Source organism: Budorcas taxicolor, chromosome 2 (genome assembly GCF_023091745.1).
Source record: "Budorcas taxicolor isolate Tak-1 chromosome 2, Takin1.1, whole genome shotgun sequence".
Lineage (NCBI taxonomy): Eukaryota > Metazoa > Chordata > Mammalia > Artiodactyla > Bovidae > Budorcas > Budorcas taxicolor.
In genome coordinates this window covers 80944831-80965603 of record NC_068911.1, presented here as the reverse complement: position 1 = coordinate 80965603, position 20773 = coordinate 80944831, and the positions used below count along the sequence as shown (strand labels likewise).

The 20773-nt window shown below is 37.1% G+C and overlaps 1 protein-coding gene across 1 annotated transcript in view; it reads right to left on the bottom strand.

Annotated features, from left to right (window-relative positions):
• Positions 1-771: 771 nt before the first annotated feature.
• The window catches only part of LOC128071492 (lymphocyte antigen 75-like), a 117046-nt gene continuing 97044 nt past the window's right edge, over positions 772-20773 (bottom strand). Inside the window, exons 35-39 of the mRNA XM_052664324.1 lie at positions 13080-13190; positions 5327-5443; positions 4412-4585; positions 2160-2186; positions 772-974 (exon numbers count right to left, since the gene is read on the bottom strand). Coding sequence (XP_052520284.1) covers positions 772-974; positions 2160-2186; positions 4412-4585; positions 5327-5443; positions 13080-13190 — 632 coding nt within the window. The remainder of the gene's footprint in view (positions 975-2159; positions 2187-4411; positions 4586-5326; positions 5444-13079; positions 13191-20773) is intronic.

Here is a 20773-nt window from a genome sequence, read left to right as displayed (position 1 = left end):
AGGATATGGCAGCAGGAGAAAAATCCTTAAAGGGCTCTATACATTACCCATGTCAGCCTCCTCCACACCGTCCTGGTATGGTATGGCTGTAATTATTTTGCTTCACAAAATCTTACTGAGATCCTGACAATTTATGATCAGTGCTAAATAGTGTTAATGCTGTGGTCCAAAACAGTATTCTAAAAAGTATTAAAATTATATAATTATATGGCATATGGGGTGTTAAAATCTGTAAAATTTTTCCACATCTAATACATTTAAATCCTAAAGGGAGATAGATATATTAGAGGAATTATCAGAGTAACCAGCACAAGTGATATCTAAATGAGAATCTTTTAAGGTTAGGTGTATTCTCCATATCTTATTGGTAAAGGAGCAAGACAATAGAAATTGCTAAAGATCTAGTGATTGCTAAAACTAGTGGTAAGTAGAATTTTTTTTCAACTAAGGTGATTCAACTCTGGGAGGAAGATAGAGGAGGTAAGACAAGTAGACTGGATTTTTATTTTTACCTGCTTTCCTTAATTCAAGTGAAAGATGCACTTGGGAGGTGGTTAAAACCATTAAATTATATCTAAGGTGGTTACTCCTTTTGTCTTTATAATGATCCTAAAGATAAATTTTGTCATGATCAGTGATTACATAAGAGTAATGAATGTTACTGGAATAAGGTAATATAAAAACTAATTTTCATTATCAGGTTTTACATTGAAATCATGCAGAAGAATCACTGAAAGGTATTTGATGTCTTAATCTGACATTTCCAAAATCTTAATTAAATTGAATATCATATTCATTTTCCTCTGCAACTACTAAAACACAGTCATCATTATACGGTGATTGGTGTGCAGTTGAAAAAACTGTGGTGAAACCAGAATCCAAACTTCTTTTGTACAAGAACCAAACAACTGCTCCCAAAACTGTCAAAATTACTGTGCCAGCAATCACCAAAGCTGATATTAAAATGCGGTTATCTGAAAAAGATAAAATATGGGAAATCAGGATATACAAGTTGCTAGTATTGCTTTTTGGGGCGCATTAATATAGTTTCATCACTTAGATATTTACCTATTTTTGAGAATTTCTCACATTGGTTATGAAAACAATGTTTATTACTATCAAGATTTATATTTCTTAGCTTGAATAACTGCCATACTTTAAAATTTGAAGTAGACTTTGCAGGTCTCCACTCTACTTTTAAGACTCTGAAATAGAAATTATCCACACTGTTTCACTGTGTGTTTCAAATTGTGTATATCCTTTTATGTTCTCCAAACTATATATGTACGTAGTTTAAAATTTGTATTTCTACAAGGTATGTAATGAAAATACCATACTACTCCCTATTACTATTACCCTTAATTACCTTTCTAAATAATGTGCTTACACTCCTCTTTAATTTAAAACTTTTTTAAAATTGTGGTAAAATACGCAAAACAAAATTTACCATCTTATCCGTTTTTCAGTGTACGGTTCAGTAGCATTCAGTGCCTTCACACTTGTGCTGTGTCACCACCATACATCCAGAGAACTTCATCTTGCAAACCTAAACATCAACTCCCCATCCCCACTCTCCCTAGCCCCTGGTAACTGCCATTCCACCTTCTGTCTCTGAAGTTGACTACTCTGGGTATTTAATATAATTAGAGTTACACAGTGTCCTTTTGTGACTGGCCTTATTTCACTTAGCTTAGTGTCCTCCAGGTTCATACATATTGTAGAGTTGCCTTTTTAAGGCTGAATAGTATTCCATACCGTGTTTTGCTTACCCAAATCTGTCAATGAACACTTGATCTGGTTCCACCTTCCTGGCTACTGAGAATAATGCTGCTATAAACATGGTGGTTTAAATATCTGTTCAAGTCCCTGCTTTCACATCTTGGGGGGACATAATGGATTGCTGGATCATATGATAATTTAATGGGAAGCATCAATGAGGAGATGTTATTGTTTTAAAAAATATTCATACATAACTTGCAGGTACATTTTTAAAGTCTTATTAAGCTAAGAGACCTTTCTACCTTCTTATAAAAGTTATACTTTACATTGTTACATAGTTAATATTTAAAGAGGTCTTTAATACTATTCAGTATTTTAATATGCTAGAACCTTAATGTATTCTTACATGTGGGAAAAATTTAACAAAAGACCATACTTACCTGATAAATATTTCTTTTCATATGGGACTGGAATACAAAAGGAAATCATCATTAATTTAAATATGCCTTATTCTAAGATTGATTTTAAATACTCTAAAAGTAATTTAAAACAAACCTTTTACTAGCTTAGAATTAATATTATTTATATTGTTTGGCAATGTGTCTGTATTAATCTGTTTTGAACTTAGTTAAAAAAGATGTAGAGGACTAAAAATGCATTAGTTCAAAAAGTGGGAAAACGGTAAGGAAACTCAAGAAAAAGACAATGATGAAGTGAGGGAAACAAGATGACTTGGGTTGGAAAGTGCAAACATAAGTAAAAAATACACCTGTGACCTTACCTCATACAGGTTTTCTGTTTATGATGTTTTGAAGTTATAGTTTATTTAAAGCTGTGGCTTATATAATGAAATACTGGGCTGGATGAAGCACAAGCTGGAATCAAGATTGCCGGAAGAAATATCAATAACCTCAGATATGCAGATGACACCACCCTTATGGCAGAAAGTGAAGAACAACTAAAGAGCCTCTTGATGAAAGTGCAAGAGGAGTGAAAAAGTTGGCTTAAATAAAGCTCAACATTCAGAAAACGAAGACCATGACATCCAGTCCCATCACTTCATGGAAAATAAATGGGGAAACAGTGGCTGACTTTATTTTGGGGGGCTCCAAAATCACTGCAGATGGTGATTGCAGCCATGAAATTAAAAGACGCTTACTTCTTGGAAGGAAAGTTATGACCAACCTAGACAGCATATTAAAAAGACATTTAATTTGTCAACAAAGGTCTGTCTAGACAAGGCTATGGTTTTTCCAGACTATTTTTGGGGGCTCCAAAATCACTGCAGAGGTGATTGCAGCCATGAAATTAAAAGACGCTTACTCCTTGGAAGGAAAGTTACGACAAACCTAGACAGCATATTAAAAAGCAGAGACATTACTCTGTCAACAAAGGTCCGTCTAGTCAAGGCTATGGTTTTTCCAGTGGTCATGTATGGATGTGAGAGTTGGACTATAAAGCTGAGCATAGAAGAATTGATGATTTTGAACTGTGGTGTTGGAGAAGACTCTTGAGAGTCCCTTGGATTGCAAGGAGATCCAACCAGTCCATCCTCAAGGAGAGCAGTCCTGGGTGTTCATCAGAAGGACTGATGCTGAAGCTGAAACTCCAATATTCTGGCCACCTGATGTGAACAGCTGGCTCATTTGAAAAGACCCTGATGCTGGGAAAGATTGAGGGCAGGAGGAGATGGGGACAACAGAGGATGAGATGGTTGGATGGCATCACCGGCTCAATGGACATGGGCTGGGGTGGATTCCGGGAGTTGGTGATGGACAGGGAGGCCTGGCGTGCTGCAGTCCATAAGGTCGCAAAGAGTTGGACACAGCTGAGTGACTGAACTGAACTGACCTGAGGCACAGTATATGAAAAGAACCAACATTCTAAAAATCCCAACAAACACTGGAAGTTGAATGCTAGGACCATAAAAATGTGACTAATTAGTCAAAAACCCTGCTGAGGCAAGTTAAAATTGTATGGGATTCCAGATTTAAAGAAAGGAAATAATCAGAGGCAGATGTATAGTTTTGGTTTGCAGTTCGAGTAGAAGGGGGGAATATTAAGGATGCAATGTGGGGAAATGGCTGTCTTGTCTTGCTTCAAGCATCCTAAAATCATATTTTGAAATTTAAATGCCTTTAATGAGAAAACAATTCTATTTAGAAACAGAAAATCATCTAATGTTTAACAATAATATGAAAATACTGTGGGACAGGATAATTCTGTTCATTAGATAGCATTGTGATGCATAAGAAGAAAACTTACGTTTTAGTCCAGAATTATAAACTATGATATAATTTTTCTTTGCCTAATCAAGGAAGTCCTTGTACTGAATCAAAATTCTTTGTAAACTAACTAGAATTTTGGAATTAACCATTCTTCACCACTTACACTGTTTAATCAAATCACATCAAAGAAGCTATGATAATTCCTTTGAACAGCATAAGAAAATTTTGACTTCTTACTAGCTCTAAGAATAAGCAGAGAGAATGCCTGATTCACATGGTCTGGTCCTACCTCTAATGTAATAGGATTACATATTTGCCTTCCAAGAGTCGGGTGCAAACCAACCTAATCATCATCTGAAATCTTACTTCCTCTATTTATTGAGGCACACAACTCAAAAGTTATTTAAAAACGAGCCCTGCTTTCCCCACCCTTAGAATGGAAAAAGGCCTTCAGTTATACTTACTAGCTGCTTTACAAAGGGTTCCTTCCACAGAAGAAACTTCACAATTTCCTTTTTTCCAATCACCTGTCTTGGTGTGCAAAAAGGCACAGGTGTCAACTAGCTCCTCGCCGCCATCTTGGTCTGACCACTTATTAAATGTCATATTTGAGTTATCAAACCACTTGAAACTGGCATCTGTCAGTTAAGGAATATTTTAACATTATGACAGTATAAAATGTTAAAGTCAAAGAAAAGGGTCTAGCTTTATTTTTATTTTTTGATTATGGATTGTGGGATCTCCATTCCCTGACCAGGGGATTGAACCCAGGAGCTCAGCATTGAAAGCGTGGAGTCCTAACCACTGGACCACCAGGGATTTCTTGGGTCTAGATTTAAAGGTGGGAAGTTACTAAGGTATGTTTGATCTAAACTTTTGATTGTAGGACTTAAATTGGAAGAATATATCCTATACACAGACCAGAGATTCTAGTTCAAGAAGGTTCTGAAGAAGATCCCATTTTTTATTAAACAATTTTCATGGAGAAATAATCAGTAGGTAGAATATTAATGGCAACCTTAGTAATTGCATTTGATTTTGAAAATATATATATACTTTTTATTTTCAATAGTGACAATACATTTCTATAATATTACCTTGATAGTTTTCTATCCTATTGTTACTACTACCAATATTACTCTACCATATTACAGAAATAGAGTCTAGAATCATATTTTAATCCAGATGAAAGAATCAACTTTAGCTCTCATATGGGACACACATTGAGCTGTTCAGTGAAAAGCTGTGGTACATGAGCGCATACTGAAAATACAGTACCTGGAAGCTGCAGGAAATACCAACTTGAACTAGAGACATGAAGCATCTAAAAGTTATTACTAACATTAAGAGAGAAAGTCTTAAGTGTAAATATCACTTACCATCTGTGTCAAAAAACATGCCTAATAAGATATCAGCTGGGTCTTTCCATTGCTTTTTCAAAGTATCCAGTATAAAAGCATTTTCTTCTTCATTATGTATGCTTATCATGTCTGCTCCTGAAATTATTTTAGGGAGAGGAAGTCAGCATGTTCTCCAAATCAATGAAACTCACATGAAGCATATACAGATTATACGTTACTATAACCACATATACTTTTGTTATTGTCGTTTGGTCGCTAAGTTGTCTCCAACCTTTTGCAACCCCATGGACTAGCCTACCAGGCTTCTAGGTCCGTGGAATTTTTGAGGCAAGAAAACGAAGTGAGTTGCCATTTCCTTCTTCAGGGGATATTCTCAACCCAAGGATTGAACCCACATCTCCTGTCTCCTGCATTGCAGGTGGATTCTTTACCAGTGAGCCATCTGACAAGCCCCACATAACTCTTACACCCTTTAAAAAAAAAAGCTTGGAAATGTCATGCACATTCCTGAAAAAAACAATCGACTCATGAGAAAAGTAAAATGATAATATGATAAACTGAATCATACCTTTTATTTCATTCACCTAGGGTTAGTAATCAACATGGAAACGGAAAATCAGGGGAAGGCTTAAGCAGGAAAACATACTCCTGCAACTCTCAACTTTTTACTATCCCTTTCTCTAGTCTTCATGGCCCCTCCTGCCCTCAATTCACATTTATAGGGAGCAGCAGCTCTGACACTACTGAAGAGAGCTGAAAAGTCCCAAGACCTAATGAAGTTCAAGTAACAGGCAGTTACTGACCTGCCTCACTTAACTGACCACTATGTGCCTGCTGCCTGAAGCCTACCCCTTCCTATATTTTCTGCTGTGGTCATCCTTAGAAAACTCCTGCTTAGGGAAAGTGATAGAGGAGGTCCTTGTTTCTTGTTCTCAATGGATAGCTGATTTTTCCTGGGAGACTCTCACCTGGTTCAAGAGCAGCAGTCACATATATACACATACATATATATATATATATATATATATATATATATATATATATCTTAATGTCTCATATTTTGTTATTGTTTTAATCTACATTCTACATACACTATAAAATATGAGCACTTCACTTTTTCCCAGATATATTTAATCTTATTTCTTAACCCAAGAAAGATGCTCTTACAAATTAAAAAAAACTTTCCACTGTCTTAATTGGATACTACTTAGAAAACACTAATGGATTTAGTTTCTCTCATGATATTGTATGATTTTTTGTAAGTGAAAATAATGAAAGACATCAAAGCTTATAGCAACCAGAAATCTAGTGGGGAAGGTACATCCTTTCAGCTATACTCAGCTAAGTGAGCAATTAGCATCAAAATGTTCCTAAGAAACATGACTTTCCAGTCTCAGTAATTTTACAAGTTTAAATTTTCTTAATTTTCCAAGGAGAAGTCATTGATCCTATACATTTTTAAAGTTATCGTGGAAGTTTTGGATACTACAACTAATTCTAATACTACATAGAGAGAGAAGGAAGTCTTTTCTACTATTGGGCTTCTTTTGGGCTTCCCTACTGTAGGCTACAGTCCATGGGGTCGCAAAGAGTTGGACACGACTGAGCGACTTCACTTTCACTTTTCTACTATTAAATTCTTCCCAAATTATCCTGACTTAAGACTCCTGAAAACTTCAGAATGCTGTCTTGGATCAGTGGCTCTCCAACTATAAAAGTGAAAGTAACTCAGTTGCATCCATCTCTTTGGGACCCCATGGACTCTGGTCAGAATACTGGAGTGGGTAGCCTTTCCCTTCTCCAAGGCATCTTCCCAACCCAGGGATCGAACCGGGGTCTCCCACATTGCAGGCAGGTTCTTTACCAACTAAACTATCAGAAGCACAACTATAGTGTGCACCAGAATCACCTAGGGGGCTTCGCTAGTAAAGAATCTGTGTGCAAGGCAAGAGACGTGGATTTGATCCTTGGGTCAGGAAGATCCCCTGGAGAAGGGAATGGCAACCCACTCCAGTGTTCTTACTTGGAGAATTCCATGCACAGAGGAGCAGGGCAGGCTGCAGTCAATGGAGTGGCCAAGAGTCGGACACGACTGAGCAACTAACACTTCCACTCTCAGAATCACCTACAGAGGGCTTGTTAAAAGTGTTAGGTCCTACACCAGAGTTTCTGATCTAGTTGGAGGAACATGGAGCCTGAGAATTTACATTCCGAACCAGTTCCCAGGTGGCACTGATGTTGCCACTGAGAATTATAGGAAACTTACTAGGCTATTTATGATGACTCTCAAAATTCACAGTTTTTTGGTAATTAACAGATAACTGGAGATAAGAAAGTGCTTTTAGCTCATGATGTGGTAAGAGAAATGTATATCAGATGATTACTTTTACATATTTTAAATGAAGCTTAAAAAATAAATGTAACTATAAGAAAAAGAAAATTATAGGACTTAAAATCTCTCCCCAAACATACCATATTATGTTAAAGAAGAAAATCACAAACTAGGCAGACTAGCTTTATTAAGAATAAAAAAGGGGAAAAACATTGTCTCAGACTATTTAAAAGGCAATAGACACAAATATAGAGAACAAAACTAGTGATTGACAGTAGGGAGAAGGAAAGGGTCACGGGCAATATAGGGGTAGGGATTAAGAGGTACTATTATGTATAAAATAAGCTACAAGGACATACTGTACAACATTGGATATAGCTAATATTTTATAGTAACTAAAATGGAATTAAAACTTGCTTAATATTGTACATAGACTGTACTTAAAAAAAAATTCATCCTCACAAAGGGAAATATACCACAATGAATGTCTGAATATGCAATTTCACTAGTAAAGGAGTAAAAATTAAAATAAGCAGTTTCAGAAGTGTAGATTAAACAGTGCTGACTTAGAGTGCAGAAAGATAGGAACTCATAAGTGGATAGTTGGAGAAAAATTAGTTAAAAACCTTTTTGGATACAATTTTGCAAGAAGGCCTACATAAAAGGTCTACATATAGTATAGGGCTACATAAAGCCCTACATAAAAGTATACATCTTTGACCCAGCAATCCTGAACAATTTATGCTAAGACAATCACTGGTTCTGCTCAGATAGGCACAGTGGTTAATGTTCATCACATTTACGACACTAGAAGATTGGAAATAATAACCAATATTAGAGAATTATATCAATGGTATATCTGAAGAATTGATGCTTTGGAACTGTGGTGTTGGAGAAGACTCTTGAGAGACACTTGGACAGCAAGGAGATTAAACTAGTCAGTCCTAAAGGAAATCAATCCTGAATGTTCATTAGAAGGACTGATGCTGAAGCTGCAGCTCCAATACTTAGGCCATCTGATGTGAAGAGCTGACTCACTGGAAAAGACCCTGATGCTGGGAAAGATTGAAGGCAGGAGAAGGGAACGCCAGAGGATGAGATGGTTGGATGGCATCACTGACTCAATGGACATGAGTTTTAGCAAGCCCCAGGAGATGGTGAAGGACAGGGAAGTCTGGTGTGCTGCAGTCCGTGGGGTCACAGAGTCAGACATGACTGAGCAACTGAACATATCCATATAGAGAAGTATCGTGCAGTTATTAGGAAATATACATTCTATATTTACTGCTATGGAAACATTTTTAAGTGAAATACAGATTATGGAACAGTTTGCTTAATATAATCCCTCTCTCTACATATATATATATAGAGAGAGAGAGACATATGTGCATATGTACATACACACATATGGAATGTATATTATAGTAGTCATGTATGATGTGAGAATGGGACCATAAAGAAGGCTGAGCATCGAAGAACTGATGCTTTCAAAGTATGGTGCTGGAGAAGACTCTTGAGAGTCCCATGGACAGCAAGGATATCAAATCAGTCTATCCTAAAGGAAATCAACCCTGAATATTCATTGGAAGGACTGATGCTGAAACTGAAGCTCCAATATTTTAGCCACCTGTTACAAAAAGTTGACTCATTGGAAAAGACCCTGATGCTGGCAAAGATTGAAGGAAGGAGAAGGAGGCGACAGAGGATGAGATGGTTGGGTGGCACCACCAGCTCAATGGACATGAGTTTGAGCAAGCTCTGGGAGATAGTGAAGGACAGGGAAGCCTGGCATGCTGCAGTCCATGGGGTCGCAACATAGGCTTCCCAGCTGGTGCTAGTGGTAAAGAATTTGCCTGCCAGTGCAAGAGATGTTAGAGATGCAGGTTTGATCCCTGGGTCAGGAAAATGACCCGGAGTAGAAAATGGTAGCCCACTCCAGCCTAGAGAACCCCATGGACAGAGAAGCCTGGCAGGCTACAGTCCATAGGGTCACAAAGAGTTGGACACGACTGAAGTGAGTTAGCACATAGATATATATGTATGTATCAAACATTTACTAAAATATATCTGCCTAGGGGTTTGGAAATCTAGAAGGATACTTAGCAAAATGTTAACAGTCATTACATTTCCTTGTGTGTGTTCAGTCAGGATGGTACAATTTAGGGTAATTTTCTTTTATTTTTAAAATATTTGCATATGTTTTTCTATATAGGGACTGTGCATTTGTGTAATTAGGAAAGAATTTTTAAAAGAAAAGAAAAAATAAGACTGATCTTTAAAATACTCAGTGCTTTAGTCCAAAGCTGGAATTTAGCAAGGTTTTCTTTCTCAGTCACAGCTCCATTGTTAAAAATTCTAGGATTTTTTTTTTTTTAATCAATTCTAGCTGTTATCACCTCCTGTGGTAAATGTCACGTACACTTTTAATCTGTGTTACCCTACTAGTACCAAATTTACTTGTACTGATTTAGGAAATGTAACCAAAGTGCCATTTCAGAAAAAATTCTCAAGAGAAATATTTAACTAGGTTATAGTTTAGGCCTAAGTGTTCAGAGATGAGATTTTCATTCTTTTCTCTGACCTTGTGTCAGCCAATGGAACGTGAATGATTTTTAACAGTGCAATTTAAGTAAATACTGCACAAACTTAAATTACTATGTCAGGCAAAAAAGACACACTTATTTTCTTTAACGAATGACAGCCTAAGTCCCTAAGGAATGCAAAAAGAGAATATTTTAAAAATGCATAACCAGTAATGCTACCTACTGAGATGTAATTTGGGTCTTTCATTTTTTTAATGGCTAGTAACATAGCTTATACACAAATCACAAAAAGGAAAGACTGAAAATACTTATTGGTTCTATTATAAAGAAAATAGCTAAATCAAAGGTGAATGTAAAAAAGAGTAAATGTTGCAAAATAAGAAAAATTTTAGGCTTTCACAGTTATTTTCCTATATGAATGATAACAGTACCCCAAATAAGTATAATAAAAGTAACATCAACTAAATTAGCTCAGAGCACTGGGCCTATTTCTAAATATAGCTCTCAGCAGTCCATAAAATAACAAGCCACTTAGTTTCTATACCCCTAAATATAGGTTTAAGATAGGACTTGGTATAGTCCTACAATATGTGAAGACTTCATAAATCTAAATGTAAATATCCTTGTATTCTTCTTTTCCTTCTTCATATATAGCAAACACTGAATTCATGTTTACCTACAGTTATAAACCACCTACTGTTCCTAAACACTACCCTAGGCAAAAAAAGTAATGGTAGTATTAATTTTAGCTAATTTTCTGATTTATCAATAAAATGGGTATTTCCATAGTGGAAGCAAATATAGAGGATTTATCAAATAAATGACATTATCAAAAATGTATAAGAAATTTAAAAATTCACATAAGTAAGACAAACAGAATTTATAAATTTTTAACTGGGATAAAGACATTTTTATTTAGACATAAAATCAACTTTGTAAGCAAATTTGTATCCAACAATTTAAAATCCCTAAATGGCTACTTTGCTTTGAACAAATAGTTAACGGACTTCAAAATAAGTCATCAAAAATCAGGCCTCAAAGTTTCTGGGTGTTTTCAATTTCCTTTTGCTTCATTTACTAAAGAAAAATAGCAAAAACAATTAACTACGTTTAGTTGCCTGCAGAGGAAGTCAGTCAACAAGTAAAAGCTATGCCTCTGGAGTGAATGTGGTTGCGTAACTGTTGAATGTAAGTATCAAAGCTGGACAATGCAATCTAATGATGGTTCATACAAACTAACAGGAGTATAGAACACATCTTGTCTTGGCTCTGAGCCTCCAACATAATCTGTTTCTTGAAATCTGTGTTTTTGTCTAAGTATATCCAATATAGCTTTTTAAAAAGAGACAGAAACTAGTTGTGGGAGAAAACATCACTTAAAAAATCTTGTAAGACCAGCAAAATTCCTATTATTCCGTTTCCTTGGAGTAAAACCAAACTGGCATGTTGGAAATGTCTTGTCTTCAAAGAGCCAATGTTCAACACCATTTAGCAAGTAAGAAGAATGATAAATATGTATTGAGCGTTCCATGGCACTTCATAGGATTTAAAACTGCTATGCCTACATTTATTCCTAAGAAAAACAATAAATATGTATTGAGTGGTATTGGCATGTCTTAGGATTTAAAACTCCTATGCTTATATTTATTCCTTCTATAATAAGTGAATATGATTTTAATTAAAGTACCCTAAAGCAATTTGATATTGTTCCAAAAGGTTATATTGGTGGGTTGTCAGAATTGTGTTTTTTAGGTAAAGGGCATTTTAATTTTTTTTTTGGCCATGGCCTGCAGTATGTGGGATCTTAGTTCCCTGGCCAGGGGTTGAACCTCTGTCTCCTGCATTGGGAGCACAGAGTCTTAAACACTGGACTGCTGGGGAACTCCTGGTAAAGGGTATTTTTAAATGCTGGTGTTATGAATATGCTTAAGAGAAAATTTAGTGAAATAATCAAAAGATTTTTAGATCTCACACAATAATAAAAAGCACTTTTAAATAATCAAGGACTCTCATGTCACCATCATAGGTATCTCAGTTGAAAAAGATGTTAATTGACACCATAATTTTAGTTTGAGCTGACAAGTATCACAATTAGAGGCTCAACAAGGATGCACAGCCAAATATATAAAGAACACTCAAGCACAGCTTTTTAAAAAATGACATTTTTATTTAAAATATTTCACAATGTGAAATTATATTTCCCAGAGAATACTGAGCAAATCATGTAGCAAACAGCCTTTCTCTCATTTTTATTTAACAGTATACAGAATCCCCCTGCCAATGAAGGAGACTCGAGTTCTATCCCCGGGTCGGGAAGATCCCCTGGAGAATGAAATCGGGTCACAAAAGAGTGGGACACAACTTAGCGACTGAACAACAACAGATTCTTCCACACCACGTGTCACAATACCATGTGATCTGACTTCTGCCCACACTGCATGCCTGAAACAGTACTTTCAGGCCAGAAAGACAGAGTGATTAAGAACACGGTTCCTAAAATCAGACAATCCCTGGTGTGAATCTTGGCTTTGCCAATTGTTTCCTATTCAACCTTGAACCAATTATTGAACTAGTTTTATTCTCTTGATAAAAGAAGGAAATAATAAACTTCCTGATAGGTTTGCTGCAATAATTAAAACCAGTGAGTGCCTGACACAGAGTATTCACACCAAATACACACTGCTCTTGTCACTCCGCTTTGAGCAGCGTCCTCCAGCAGCTGACATCCAGCTCAAGAGTTTACCCCAATTCCACTGCCTGTCTTGCATATTATAGAATTAAAGTTGTTACAAGGACCAAAGGTAAAAAAGTAAGACACAACAAACCATTTTTTTAAAGAAATCAGTGAACATTCTTTACTGATCTGTGAAAAAACAAAATAGAATAAACTCCTTACCATGATTAGTACACTGATTTCTGACATCCTCTATGCTTTCAACTTTGATGGCTTCTTGAAGAAAAATGTAACAACTGTCTTGGAACTGAACCCAGGTGGATGAAGGGCAGTCTATGTAGAAAAAGAGAAACACTGTTAAATAACTTGAAAATGAGAATTTCATGAACAGCTAAAGATATGAGATATTAAATTATCATAGAAAAAAGAATGGCTATTTCCATGAACATTTAATATAGTTATCGACACCTTTGGGTTTATATCTACCACTTCACTGTTTGTTTTCTATCTGTCCTACTTAATTTATGTTCTTTTTCTTCCCTTGTTGTCTTTTTGGATTATTAGACAATTTTATACTCTATTTTTCTTTTAGCTTATTAATTATATATTCTTTAATTTTTTTCCTATAGTGGGTACCCTGAAAATTACACCATGCAATCTTGATTTATTAGTACTGAAAATAAATTAGTACTTTTACTGTTTCCTAGACAACTCTAGGATCTTACAATAGTTTAACTTCCCTCTCTTTGTGCTATTGTTCTATTACTATTTTGCATGTTCGTTTAAACACATATTTACGTTCTCTGTTGCTCTTCATTCTTATATATTTAAATTACTTATTTGAATAATTTTCTGTCTGCCTGAATAAACCCCGTTAGTGTTTCTTTAAGGGTAGGTCTACTACAAATTCCCTCCTTTTGTGATTTTCTGTAAATGTCTTTATATTTTCTTCCCACTTAGATATTTTTGAAAGTAAAAAATTCTTGAAAGGAAGCTTATTTTTCATTGAAGACGTAATTTTACTGTTTTGGCTTCTATCAGTCCTATTGAGAAATCAAATGTCAGTCTGATGGCTGTTCTTTGGTAGCTGCTTTCAAGCTTTTCTTTGTCTTTGATTTTTAGTAGTTTGACAGTGGTATCGCTAGTATTTTTTTGAATCCTGCTAAGAATGCAACACAACTGTTGAATCTATGGCTTCATTTTCATTGCTCACTTTCGCAAAGCCCTCGGCCATCATCACTTTCAATGATGCTTTTCCACTCTCTTTCTCCTCCATTTCTGAGACTCAAAATACATATATGTTAGATTTCACATGTTCAATATGTTCACTTTGTTCCTTCCTATTTTAATGCCTTTGGCACTCCCTATCATAATCTCGTTCGTTATGGTGTCCTAACCTACTCTTTGGGCTTTCCCAGTGGCTCAGTGGTGAAGAATCTGCCTGTGATGCACAAGATGCAGGAGACCCGGGTTCGATCGCTGGGTTGGGAAGATCCCTGGAGAAGGAAATGGCACCCCACTCACTGTTGTTGCCTGGGAAATCCCATGGACAGAGGAGCCTGGCAAGCTACAGCCCATGGGGTCGCAAGAGTCAGACACAACTTAGCGAATAAGCTGCTGCTGCTAAGTCGCTTCAGTCGTGTCCAACTCTGTGTGACCCCATAGACGGCAGCCCACCAGGCTCCCCCGTCCCTGGGATTCTCCAGGCAAGAACAGTGAGTGGGTTGCCATTTCCTTCTCCAATGCATGAAAATGAAAGTGAAGTTGCTCAGTCACGTCCGACTCTCAGGGACCCCGTGGACTGCAGCCCACCAGGCTCCTCCGTCCATGGGATTTTCCAGGCAGGAGCACTGGAGTGGGGTGCTACTGCCTTCTCTGAGCGACTAAGCACACACACATATACAGTCTACTTCAGTTTGTAACAAATCTGCTGTCAAACCTAACTACTGAGTTCATAATGTCAGCTATTTTTCAGTTACACAACTTCCATTTGTTTGTACTTTTATAGATTCTGACTCTCTGGTGAAATTCTCAACCTTATAAATACTCTCGAACTTATTACAGCTATTTTAAAGTTCATTTTTGAAAACTCTAATTTCTGGATTATCTATTGGTCTGTTTTTATTTATTTTCCCAGCTTTGGCCTGTTTCTTGTTATGCCTGGTAGTTTTTGTTTTCTTTTTAAAATATCAAATACCAGATACCGTGCAGGAAAAATTTCACAGTATCTGGTATTTGATATTTAAAATTAAAAAATTGCAGAGGCTCGAGATGATGTCATTCTCCCCTAGAAAGGATCCTGGCACGCAGCTGGCATACTGAAGATTATTTAAATACAATCAAGGGTTGATTCCACCTGAGGGAGCTGGTAAAATCTCTGTGAGGCCCGATATCCATGGATTCCAAGTAAAGCCTGGAGATTAGCTAGCGTCCCTCCTCTTTGGTAAGTAAAAACTCAAATTTTTGTCTCATTAATACCATGAGAATGCCAAAAACTCTGCTCTCTTCTTAGCTCCTTAAAATGTGGACAATTCTTCTAAAGGGAAAAGTAATACACAGCATAGTGGGCTCACGTCAATAAGCTGCCTAAACAGCTCTCTGATGCCTGCAAATACCGTTATTACAGAATTTCATCTAGATTTTCCTGTTATTTTTGGGGGGAGTCTTAGTGGAGTCCCACTTCACCAGAGTCAGAAGCAGAATCCCCTCTTTCACACTTCTGAGCAAGTTATTGATAGCTGCCACTACTATCATCCATCAAACAATCATTGGCTGAGCAACTCCCATGTGTCAGAGACAACAGTTAGCACCAAGGAGTAAGGATAAAAGGATTTAAGACAGTGGTCCCCAGCCTTTGGACACCAGGGACTGGTTTTGTGGAAAACAATTTTTCCACAGATTGGGGCAGACTGGGGTGGGGGTGGCGGTGAGGGGAGTATGGGGGGCAGGGGGATGGTTTCAGGATGACTCAAGCACATTATATTTATTGTGCATCTTATTTCTATTATTATTAAATCAGCTCCACCTCTCAGATCATCAGGCATTAGATCCTGGAGGTTGGGGACCTCTGATTGAAGGGGAATGAGTCCTACACTTAAAGTGTTCAGGCTGCTAGGAAAGTCAGACACATATACATATCAAAGGTATGAGAGGTTAAAGTTATGAGACTATAGAAGAAAAAAGTAACTTGCTCCCCTGGTGGCTCAGATGGTAAAGAATCTGCCTGCAATGCAGGAGACCCTGGTTCGGTGAGATCCCCTGGAGAAGGGAATGGCAACCCACTCCAGTATTCTTGCGTGGGAAACCCCATGGACAAAGGAGCTTGGCAGGCTACAGTTCATGGGGTCACAAAGAGACAGACGTGGCTGAGTAAGCACACACACAGACAAAAAAAGAGTAAGGAAACATTTCAAAAAGGAGGTAATATTTGAGCTGCAATTCACAGGATAACTTTACCATGTGGAAAAGGAGAAAGATGAAGAAATCCCAGGTAGAGAGACCACCATAAAAACCACAATGAGAGGAGTCACATATTCGTTGACAGCGTTACCTAGGCAGGTCCCTCCCACCCCACACTCCTGCCATCACATGTTTTCTGTATTAAGACACGATAGAGAAAAATAAAAAAAGCAGTCATTTCCAGAATGAAACTCAGATTGAAAGTCAGGAGGGCATATACTCTGAATTGCAAACTTTGACTTTCATATATTTCTTCCCCTGTTTTCTTCTGGTTCCCTTTGTTGCTTTTCCTTTAGTCTTACAGAATTTTTAAAAATGGAAATAGAAACAAACTCCATTACCACATTTAATGCCACTTGAAACACCTCACATATCACTGAAAATTCTTGGACCATGGGCTGAGAAATGCTCTTGTGTATTATTTCTAGTCAAAGCTACACAGAGGATTTTGTAATGATGATAAATAACTCAAGAATATAAAAATAATTTTTGAAATATTGTTTAAATGGAATAAAGCATGTCTATTAAGTATATAAAATATAATTAACAACAAGTGAAGTGAAATTTATAAATTGTTTCTTTGTACACTTGTATTGGGTTGGCCAAAAAGTTGACTCAGTTTTCCCCACACGATCTTACTGAAAAAGCTGAACAAACTTTTTGGCCAACCCAATAGTTCTTAGGCTTTATGGTTACAATGAACTCTGATTTCCACCTCATCTGTAGACTAAACTGTATTCTTTTGTTCAGTGGCAGCTCACGTGTCAATTCTCTGTGAGGCATCCCACCTTCACCTTCCTTAAACTCTGACCCCTCTGAACTTCTACAGGACTTTACACTATACACCATGTGAGAGGCCTTTTTTGGTTATAAAGACTAAAGACTTGTTTTGGTTACCCCAAAAGAGACGTTCTGCAAGGATACACGGGATAATAAGAAATCTGAGGATAATCTCCTAGCAGTCAAACAGACCTCCTAGTGTTCTTATACCAGGTACCCTCTTGGATTGCTACCTAGCTTAGAGTAGTCAGTCTTTGATTTAGGAAACTACCCTTATTTTGATTAATCATGGCTTGGATGGTGAGCATAATATGGCACAAGTCAAGGCCCCAGGCACAAGAACCACAGTAGCCTATCTTCTTGGAAAGGGGGCTGTATTAGCCTTTGAAGACGAACACATATTCACGTGTGCTGATCATCATAAAGGTGACATATAAAAAAGAGACCTGAAGGAGCTGAAAAAAAAAAAAGCCAAATGCTTATCTAGGTCTCACAGGCCTCTGAGATGGGAGTATTATTGTGATAATGATACTTGACAAAGACCCTTGTTGAATAATTAAATAAGCAATATGTGATAAGATTAAAAAAAAAAAACACACAAAAACAAAAAGCTACAGGCAGAAAAAGTAAAAAACAAATTGTTAAATTCATATCCTTTAAACTTCCAACAGCGTTCTCCTCAGACTTATTTCAGCATTAACAGTAACTCCAGTTAATTCAGTGCTGAACCCCTCTTCTCATGCTACCAGAGTCTGTGCCCCAGAAACAAGATTTAAGCACTACTCAAAAATATTTTTACTCTAAGAAGAGTTTTCACATAGAGGCTGATACCTCCTATGACAGAACTGAGGTTCACATGTACAGAAAAGCTATACTAATTGTGTTTTGTTCTATACTTCTTAATATTGTACAATTATAATCTTTGACAATTATTACTCAAAAATAGAAAAAAGAAAGGTTACATTTTCAATACTAAGTGTCTTTTCTATAATCCTGTTACAATGAAAAACCTGCCTTCCAGAATACTGGCATAAGTTTTCAATTACAGAACCTGTAATATTTTCTAGAAAATATACTTCAATAAACATACTGTGCTCAAAAGAAAAAAATATCCTGCTCACAATGCTCTCTCCAATGTGCTTCTCTGTTACTCTTGCTTTTTCACAGTTGTCCTGAAAGATACGTTGCACCTAAAGGACTCTTTGATGCTTTTGAACTGTGGTGTTGGAGAAGACTCTTGAGAGTCCCTTGGACTGCAAGGAGATCAAACCAGTTAATCCTAGAGGAAATCAGTCCTGAATATTCCTTGGAAGGACTGATGCTGAAGCTGAAACTCCAATATTTTGGCCACCTGATGTGAAGAACTGACTCATTGGAAAAGACCCTGATGCTGGGAAAGATTGAAGGCAGGAGGAGAAGGGGACGACAGAGGATGAGATGGTTGGATGGCATCACTGACTCTATGGACATGAGTTTGAGCAAACTCCAGGAGTTGGTGATGGACAGGGAAGCCTGGCATGCTGCAGTCCATGGGGTCACAAAAAGTCGGACACGAAACTGAACTGAACTGAACTGAAAGGACTCTTTATGGATTGTATAATTTTATAATTCTGTTGGTTTCCTGTGTTTACAGAGATTTAGGAACCTGATGAAACTTTTAAAAGCTTGTACTTAACTCCAATAAGTTTCCAAATAGATCCTCTGCTTAAAATAATCATGTACTAAATGAATAAGATGGTATATCTACAGGAATATTTTGCATTGCCAGCGAGTTCTAATAGAACTCTCTGTTCCCTTGTAATTAATTTTTTTTAAAGAACCAGGCACAGCAGAAGAGGAAGTGATCCTTGGGACACACATGTTCTGAATGTTAACAATGGAAAGGCAAGATTGTATTTTTTTTTTTCCTTATCAATAAGACCTTTGTCCTTCTCCCATTAAGATATAGGTCAGTCACTTACCTTCTACAAGGGCAACTGTGGCAGAGGGAGAAACAGGCACTGGTTATTATGTTTATTATGTATGGAGGACGATACAGTATACCAGGCCCCTGGATAACCTGGAAGGCCTGGGCTGCAAGATCTCTCTAAACCCTAAGGAAATTCAGCCACTCTGACACTCCGTCCCCTCTCAACGTCACCCAACCTAGCTTCTAAGATGTCAACCCCCATCTTCTCCCTTCAAATCCTTTCTCAGAAAAGCTGTCAAGACTTTTATTCATAGAATGAGGGTGGCAGTGTTTCTCTGCACCTTTCTCATTGGGCTTTACTGGTCCATTTTCTTATCGATGCAACCTGAAGATCTGCCCTCAAAATCTAAAATAATCTTAAATACCTGATATGTATCAGAAAAAAATTGTGGATGATAACCCTGTTGCAAAACTAATTTTCAACACCTAAGTGTTTAAAAGCTTTCAACACCTAAGCTTTTAAAAGCTTCTTAATGAAAGAAGTCCTGAAATAATACCTAATTATAACTTTTTCATTGGAAGAAAAATAAACACTTTTAACATTTCAGATTTTACAATCTAAAATAATATTTGCTGAAACATCACTGTACTATCCACAACGGTCAGAATAAGTCACATCAATAGATTAAAGTGACTTAATGCTTTGAATTCAATTATGAGATGAGCTCAAGGGCAAAAATAAAAATATTTTGAAAGAAATTGCAATCCCATGACCCGCCGCCATTTATCTAAATTTTTTGTCCTTTTATTATAAGTTAGAATACAGCATAGAGACACATTTCAAAACAAAACAAAAATCCACAATACAGTGAATTTTCTGCTGGTACAGAGCTTCCTTGGTGAGGGGAGCGACAAGCAAGAAGACAAGATTCATTCCAAGAGAAATGAGTGCTCTGAAGAGAAAACACAGGGATGTTATAGAGAAGGTGGAGTGTTCAGGAAAGGCCTGGGGAGAGGACATGTGAATAGAGATCTGAAGGACGTGGAACGGTCCATGCCAAGGAATGGGCAAGAGGAGGGTGGTCTGGGTAGAAGAGTCAGAAGGTGGCTGAGTCCTGCAGAGGTCAGTGTGGATAAACAGAGTGAATGGCAGGAAGGGTGGTAACAGGTGACATCAGGGAAGGAGGCAGAGTATTGCAGGCTAAGGCAATTCAAAATTAGTAACCTAGATTCTGATCCATGTAACCACCATCAGAATGGGATTTACTCTAACATGCTTACATTCTCTTATATTAACGCTCCCCATGGGAAATCACTGACCCAAGAAACATATACGAACCCAGGTGTCCTGCATTGCAGGCAGACGCTTTACCCTCTGAGCCACCAGGGAATCTCCACTGATCATTTACTACATACAAAATGTGGTGTTCCAGAAGAACTTTTTAAAAGGGATGCCATGGCACCTAACCCAAGTATCTAAAGAATGTTTTGTTTATTGTGATTTTTCAAGATAATAGCTAAGTAAAACATAAGATCATTTATACTAATAAAATCCAAAATAACAGAGAACAGTAATTTCCATTTCAATATTACATTTATATTTTCTGCAACACCATAGGACCTTTCCTGTTAAGATCTTGCCATTCGGCAAATTCCATAACTTTCAAAAGCTCTTTTTACTTAAGCAAAATATTATTCCTGATCTTGTCTAGATAAATTGGTGAAGTATGATAATAAAACATGGACACAGGTTTTCAGCTCTGTGTTA